The sequence below is a fragment of the Microtus ochrogaster genome, chromosome 7 (assembly GCF_000317375.1).
Source record: "Microtus ochrogaster isolate Prairie Vole_2 chromosome 7, MicOch1.0, whole genome shotgun sequence".
Classification (NCBI taxonomy): domain Eukaryota; kingdom Metazoa; phylum Chordata; class Mammalia; order Rodentia; family Cricetidae; genus Microtus; species Microtus ochrogaster.
The window spans coordinates 9,597,675-9,605,720 of record NC_022014.1 but is presented as its reverse complement, the minus strand read 5'-3'; the positions used below and the strand labels follow the sequence as shown (position 1 = coordinate 9,605,720).

The 8,046-nt window shown below is 49.0% G+C and overlaps 1 protein-coding gene across 2 annotated transcripts in view; it reads right to left on the bottom strand.

Moving 5' to 3' along the window:
* Positions 1-8,046, bottom strand: part of Abat (4-aminobutyrate aminotransferase) — a 90,392-nt gene that overhangs the window by 19,773 nt on the left and 62,573 nt on the right. For both annotated transcript variants that reach the window (XM_026780776.1, XM_005349285.2), the window contains 2 exons: positions 6,562-6,611; positions 242-322 (listed from right to left, as the gene is read on the bottom strand). In XM_026780776.1, coding sequence (XP_026636577.1) covers positions 242-322; positions 6,562-6,611 — 131 coding nt within the window. The remainder of the gene's footprint in view (positions 1-241; positions 323-6,561; positions 6,612-8,046) is intronic.

The following is an 8,046-nucleotide window of genomic DNA, read 5'->3' as shown; positions in this document are numbered from 1 at the left end:
TCCCTCCCTCCCTCCCTTCATTCTTCCCTCCCTCCTTCTGTCCCTCCTTTTCTTCTTTTTTTCTCTTAACTTTGAGACAGGGAATCATGGACCAGACAGCTACTGCAGCAGCTGCCCTCTGCCCACCCATCCTCCCTGGCTATGGATCTCATCCTTCCTTGACCCCGCCATGGCCACTTCTGAGGACAGATAGGCCGGAAGGCAGACTACAAACATGGGCAGGGTTATCCCCCAAACTCACCGACATCAAGGACTCCCGGAGCTTGTCAACAAAATTCTCTGGAGGCAGGATGCCCAAGGCAGGTCTGTTGATGAAAGTACTCTGTAAAAGAACAGCAGACAGATTCATCAGCTCTCGGGGGCTGACCCAGGTCCAGTTCCACACAGTGCCTTTATGTAGTTAAGGGGGGTCAAATAGGCTCTAAGTGGAACTGTGGGCTCATTGGTGTTATTTTAGTGTTTGGGGTGTTTTTCAGGGAGACAAAGTCTCACGTGGCACAGGCTGGCCTGGAATTCAATATTGCACCTTAATTTTAAAAGATGAGGAGGGGCACTCTGTGGCCACAACAGGGGCTGGAGAGTTGGCTTGGTGGGTAAAGCACCGTGTAAATGTGAGGACCTGAGTTCAGATCCCCAGAACGCATGTAAAGTTGGATGTGGTAGTGAGTGTCTATAATCCCAGTGTCAGGATACGAGGCAGAGATGGGAGAATTCTTGGAAGCTCAGGCCAGCTGCCTGGAGAGCACAGCGGGAAACAAGAGACTGTCTGTTCTTGTTGTTCTTGTTGGAAGACAGGGACTGACACCTGAGATTGCCGTCTGACCTCTACACATGTGCTGTGATGCATGTACCCCTGCACACTCACAAACACACAAGTGCATGCATGTGCGTGTGTACACACATACACAAGGAGATATGCTGGTGGAAAAAGTCAGAACATCACAAGCATCTTTACTGTCTCCCATTTTCATAGATACGGGTCCAGAGAACTCGTCCCCTCTGCAAGGAAACCAACAGTATGAGTTGATGCTGAGCTGATGTTTGTTTCTCACATCAGAGAAGTGTAAGGACCGAGATCAAGTTGTTTGTTCAAAGATGAGTCTGCACCGCCCTGTGGCTGCTGGGAGGTCCACAGGCTGAGAAAGACGGCAGGAGCACATTTCCAGAGAAAACGGAAATGTGCATTGACTTTCAAATTGTGATACAAATTTATCTTCAAATGGCCTCTGGCTAAGGGATAGTACTGCAAGCCCCTAAGTGAGGCAGGTCCCATATTAACAACTTCAGGGGCTGGAGCTGAGGTTCGGGTGGTAGAGACTCGCCTAGCAGGTCGGAAGATCTGGGCTCTATCCTCAGCACAACATAGATCAGGTGTGCTGGCACACCTCCGTAACCCCAGAACTGGGGAGGTGGAGGCAGGAGGGTCAGAAGCTCAAGGTCAGCCTCACCTACAAAGTGAGTTTAAAGCCTGGCTACATGAGATATTATCTCAAAAATCCCCAAACAAAACAAAGTTAAAATTATTAATGGTAAGTCATTTAAAACAAAGCCCCAACGACTTTATCTTTAAAACGGAGAGAGCACGTTGTGCCCATCTTTGCGTACAGGAGTTCTAGGAACACTCTAGGAGGTTGTGGCTTCCCACCTGTGGCCTTCCTCCTTGCCCCACTCCACCAGCAAAAAATGATCCCAGAGAGCGGGCAACAGTTGACCAGGAGGAAGCACAGTGCATCTGTCACCCACTCCCTGGTAGTCACTGGTCAGATGAGCAGATGAGTATGGGGGGGAAGGGGAGTGGCATACTTTACAGCCAGTGAATTCAGAATAGTCCAGGATTTCAAGAGAACGATAAAGGAAGCACTCTGTGCTCAAGGACGCAGTTGAAGGTCGACCTGGAGCCCAAGTCCCTTCCTTGTCTGGGTGCTGGAGCTGGCCCTCATGCTAATGAGGGACACACTGCAGTGGACTAAGAGGAGAGCCATCCTGGGGTTCACCCTCTGACACATACCAGCAGGGGCTGGCAGCAGAGAGGCTGCTCAAGGGGTACAGTGAGGTCACTCGGAAGTGGGCCTGGATTGTAAACTGGCACACTGAACGCAACTTGGCACCTTGGCTTGGATTCTAGGGCACATCACAAAGAAATGCACTGTGTAGACTGGTGAGTTCCAAGTGGAGGCTGTGCGCGGTCCTGAGCAGCATCAACCTGCATGCGTCATTTGGAGAACGACCCCCACGGCGGGCAGCTGGAGAAAGGAGGCACGAACTGTCTTCGCAGTTTGTAAATGAAAAAGTAATCTCTTGCTATGAATAAGAACATTTATTATAAGCTGGGTGGTGGTGGCACAAGCCTTCCATCCTAGCACCCGGGAGGCAGAGGCAGGTGGATCTCTGAGTTTGAGGCCAGCCTGGTCTACAGAGTGAGTTTCAGGACAGCCAGGGCTACAGAGAGAAGCCCTCTCTCAAAAAACCAAAAACCAAAAGGGGGAAAAAAGGGACACTTTTTATAAAAAGTAGGAACTGGGCAGGGTGTGGCATAGATTCCTCTCAAGCTCAAGGCCAGCCTGGAGTCCACAGAGAGGTCTGGGTGGAGGCATTGCTCCATTGGCAGAGCGCTCACCTACCATGCACAAAGCTCCAGGCCATGCCCAGCACTGCAGAAATCTAGTATGGTGGCTCACGCCAGCAAACACAAACATTTGGGAAGTGGAGGCAGAAAGCTCAGAAATTCAAGGCTGTCTTTAGGCAGGCAGAGGCCAGTCTAGATTCCAGGAGACCCTGTGTCAGAAACACACACACACACACACACACACACACACACACACACACACACACACACACCAGAACAGACAAGTGGAGGCCACACTGGGATGTGGGGACTTTAAGACACTTCCCTGTCTTGGACATGATCAGATAATTAGCTCAATGCAAATCTGAACTGTGCCATTGCTCCACTGGGGGAGACTCAGAACAGGGAGGCCAGCAACCATTCTCCTGATGGCTTGGGGATGTGGTTTAGAAAGTGGGGTACATCCATGCCTTTGTAGCTTCTCCTGCTTTGTGTCCCCTCCTTGGCAGGACTAAAAGATGCAGAGGGGGCAAGAAGGATGAGAAGTATGAACTGTGAACTCTCCTCATTGCTGAGGACCAGAGAGGTCAGGCAATTGGTCCCAAGACACACAGACAGGCCACCAGCATGGGCTGGCTGGCTTCTGTTGGCATTCTGGGCCAGGCCCTCCAGGTACCTCTGCTCAGAAATGCTAATGCTGGACACACATTTGCTTGACACAACTGGAGACCTTGGTTCATTGGCAGGGCATCTCATTAAAGGCATCTCCTTCTGGCTCTGACCTACTCATGGGGCCTGTGAGAAGTCAAGAACTCTCACACCAGGGTGGGAACAAACTGCTGCCACGGGCTGCAGGAAAAAGGCCCCCGGAGAGCGACAGGCGGCCTGGCAGCTTGACTGCCTATCTGGGCCCAGAAAAGATGTGGGGGTAGTGTTCTTGCTCGACAAAGCGTGACATTAAGAACAGAAGATATCTGGGACATGTGGCTGCAGAATCAAATGAGGACAGGTTTCCAGAAGACTTGCCACCAGCTTGGCTGTCTTAAAGTGCAGTAAGGGGAGAGAGAACTGGCTTTGGCTGCATAGCCTCGGGCAAGTCGCCTAACATCTCTGAACTTCAGGACCTTCGTCTGCCGATGTGGGCACCTCTTGCCAGGTATTGACAGAGAGAGCCTTGAGGAGAAAAGGCAGAGAGAGAGTACAGAGTTCATGCTTAAGAATGGTGGAACCAGCCTGGAAGTCACAGACTGGCAAGTGTCTTACTTGGCCCTCTGTTTGCATCCATCCCAGGTGCAGGGAAGCCCAGCCGCAGCTGTCACTCATGGCCGTGTGACTACGCACAGGCTGACCAAACGCACAGTGAACAGCGTGGGGGAAAGGTATTGAGATGACCCTGGAGACATGAGAACGGGAACCCAGATAGACTCCACAAGGGCCCGTATCCATTTCTGATGTGACATGAAATCACTACCTTCACAGTAGTGCTAATGTGGCCAAGAGGATTGATAGAAAGCCAGGTGTGTATGTGGGGTGATTAGAAAGTGGGTGAAGCTCTTGTTGGACAAACATGAGAACCAGAATAGAACCCAAGGATATGCGTGGTGGGTTTGGTGGTCCACCTGTAATTCCCGCCTTGAACGGCTTAGATGGAAAATGGGGGGGGGCAGGTTCATAGCAAGCTGGGAGGTGGAGGTGAGGACCAGTCCTTGCCTGGGCAAGATGTGGCAGGTATGTGGGGTAGGCAGGGAAGATCCCTGTGAGTCCCTGTGAGATCAGGAAGACGTCGTTGCAAAGATCAGGATCCTTGCGTCTTGACATCATGTGTTGTTGGGGAGACTGCCTCCGCAGGCAGCTGACACTGCAAATATGTGTGACATGCTTGTTGACACATTCTCTCAGCACCAGCTGCCAAGGCATCTGGGATCTGCACAAGTTTTGAAACAAAGCAGCTCTGAACGTAAACACATCCTCTGAGCCTCTGGCTTCATTGGCTGCCTTCGTGGGGTTCCCCCTTGCACCTGCTCAATGAGCTGGAGGTGAGACTGTCCCCCAGTCCCTCCCAGGCAGGGCATGCCAACTGACCATGGCTCTTTCAAGAGATCTTCACTTTTGAGGTTAAAAAGGACTTTTTGGAATAGGGTCTTTTGTAGCCCAGGCTAGCCTTGAATTTGTTCTACCGCCAAAGATGGCTTGGAACATCTGATATCATTGTATGTACCTCCTGAGGACCGGAATTAGAGTCATGCACAGCTACATCCAGTCTGTACAATGCAAACTGCAAGCTAGGCAAGAGCTATATTCCCAGCACAGTTAAGAGTGGAGTTCACTTCTTGACTAGGATTGGGCTTTTTTCGTCCCTTGCTTTCCTTTAGGGATCAAGTTTCCTGACATGAGTAGACAAGGATATTCTCCTCTGAGTCACACAGAAACACACACACACACACACACACACACACACACACACACACACACACACACTCTAAGTGTTGGACAGGATATGAAGTGATGTGGTGGAGACCCCCTACCCCAATGCTGGTGGGAAGGGAAATCAAGTCTGAAGATTGTGACCAGTTGCCTCTTGTTCCTGCCACCATGCTCTCCCTACCACGATGGTCCACCCTTAGATTATGATGGTGTACCCCCAAATTATGAGCCAAAATAAGCACTTCCCTCCTTAAGTTGCTTATGTTATAGCAAATGAGAAAGCTAATTAAGGTAGATATATAATCTTCCTCCTCTTTAGTTTCTTCATCTATTAAACATTCCCGAAATACAGAACATTACTATTATAAAGCATAGACCATATAGGTGGTTATGGGGTGTGTGTGGTATGCTCAACATATAATATACACATGCATTAAGTTTTTATAGAAATATATTTAAGAGCTGGGTGGTGGTGGTGCATGCCTTTAATCCTAGCACTCAGGAGGCAGAGACAAGTGGATTTCTGTGAGTTTGAGGCCAGCCTGGTCTACAGAGCAAGTTCCAGGACAGGTTTCAAAGCTACACAGAGAAACCCTGTCTTAAAACAACAACAACATAAAAAACAAAACAAAAATCTTAAAGAGCAGAACACAATACTTTGCACATATACATTGTTCATATGTTAAGTGTTATCATTGTCTTTTGCCTATACAGCACTGCGTCCTTTACTCTGTAGCCTAAATGTGGTTACAATTCTCAACCGACATATGGGGTTAAATGACTGTCTGCATGGGAGTAGGGGTGCTGAGTTTTTCTCATTGTCCTAGTTACATTCTGTCACTGTGACTAGTACCAGAACTAACACATCTTTAGGGAGGTAAGGCTTGTTTGTCTTACAGGTTACAGTCCATTTCTGTGGGAGCCAGGGCAGGAACTCAAAGCAGGAACCTGGAGGCAGGAACTGAAGCAGAGTCCATGGAGGAACTGCTGCTTACTAGCATGTTGCCTGCAGCTTGCTTGATTATTTTTTAAATAAAATTTATTTTATTTTATGTGCATGCCTAAGTGTATGTGTGTGCACCACATGCATACAGGAGCCGGTGGAGGTCAGAAGAGGCAACGGATTCCCTGGAACTGGAGTTACAGACAGATGTGAGCATGTAGGTGCTAGGACCCCAATCCAGGTCCTCTGCAAGAGCAACAAGTGCTCTTAACTATTAAGCCATCTCTCTAGTCCCTCAGCCTGCTTCCTTACACAACCCAGGAACACTGCCCAGGGGTAGCACCACCCACGGTGAGCTGGACCCTCCCACATCTATCAAGAAAATATCCTATAGATACGCCCACAGAACAATGAGATGGAGGCATTTCCTCTACTACTGAGCTTCTGCTCTTCTCAGGTGACTCTAGTTCAAGCTGAGGAAACCCAGGCGGCACCTCAGTAAGGCATCTGAGTGCCTGGCACAGAATACAGGCTCAGCAAGCATATGGAGAGCTGAGGATGAACCATGTCTAAAGATGCTTAGTAAGGCTGATCATTGGCAGATTGTCTGCACATCAGGGAGACGTACCGCGTTTTGAGGCTGTTGGATGAGTTTCGCCAGAGCTGGATGGTTGTAACCTGGGGAGAGGAGGGTACAGGAAGCTTAGAGAAGGCCATGGTATCTGAAGTTTCTTTCCGCCCTAGTTCTCTTTCAACTCCAACACAGAGAGCTCTGAGCTCTGACTCAGAAGTCTCTGTCAGTGCAGCCTGGAGAGCTCCAAGTTCCCTGAAGACACTGGGGTGTTTGTTCAGGTTTGAGACCTGCTGGACCAGTGAAACACGAGGAGGTAAAGGCAAGGTCCATGCCAGTATCAACAGGCCACAGGCCAATGCAACAAACTGTGTGTGATCCTGCCTCATTTCCCAGTGCCCATGGGCTGTGGTAGAACCCAATAAGTGCTACTCTAAGGACCAAGGGACACCACCTACAATATCACATGACCACCATGTCACATGCCACATTCTACCTTCATACACACTTGCACATTCCCAGGATCCTGCCGCATTTACTTTCCAGAGGGGCTGATGTTACACAATTTGCAAAGCATTTTACAGCCATCAACAGCACGTTGGGTACATAAACTAAGACTCAGTCACACAATGAGTCCTTGCAATGTCACCATGCAGCCAGAGAGAAGGATGAGAGAGGTCCATTTGCGCTGTTGGAGTCAGCAGTGAGATCCGCTACCGAGCGAAAAGGGGGCGGATGGAAACAAAGAATGTGCACATATGCTCTGAAGAGCTTGTTAGAGGGAACCAATAATAACGGCTCTTTCAGATCATCTCAATAGAGGCAAAAAAAGAAAGCATTTGGTAAAATGCAATGTTGGTTCATGATAAAAACACTCAACAAGCTAGGTATTGAAGTTTCCTGGAATCTAGTAGTTCAAGGTCATCCTTGACTACCGAGTGAGTCTGAGGTCAGCCTAGGATCTGTCTTCAAACAAACAATAAATAAGGAGGCCGGCGAGATGACTCAGCAGGTACAGTGTGTGCCCCAAAGCCAAGACAAGAGTTAAATCCTTAGACTCTACATAAAGGTGGAAGGCAGGAACTGACGTCCTGCGACCTCCCTACACATACTATGGCATACGTCTATATGTGTGCACAAACACACAATAACAACAACAACAATAATAGAAAACAAACAAAAATATTCCCAAAGCAAAATCCAAAAACAAAAGTGACCAAAAGCACCTCAACTTGATAAAGGACACGTGTGCAAGATCTCCCTGGGCTGGGGGGTATAGTTGAAGTTAGCAGAGGGCTTGCCTAACAGGCAGGAAGCCCTGGGTTTGGTGGGATAAAACTGCAATTCCAGCAGTCCAGAGGAGGAGCAGAAGGATGAGAAATTCAAGGTCATCTCGGCTACACAGAGAGTTTCAGCCTAGCTACGTGAGAGCCTGTTTGAGAACAGAAAGGAAAGGGAGAAAGAGGAGGAGGAAGTGAGAAGATGAAAGCCTCAATGTACGGCCCCCTCATCAGCAGTGTACGGCCCCCCTCATCAGCAGTG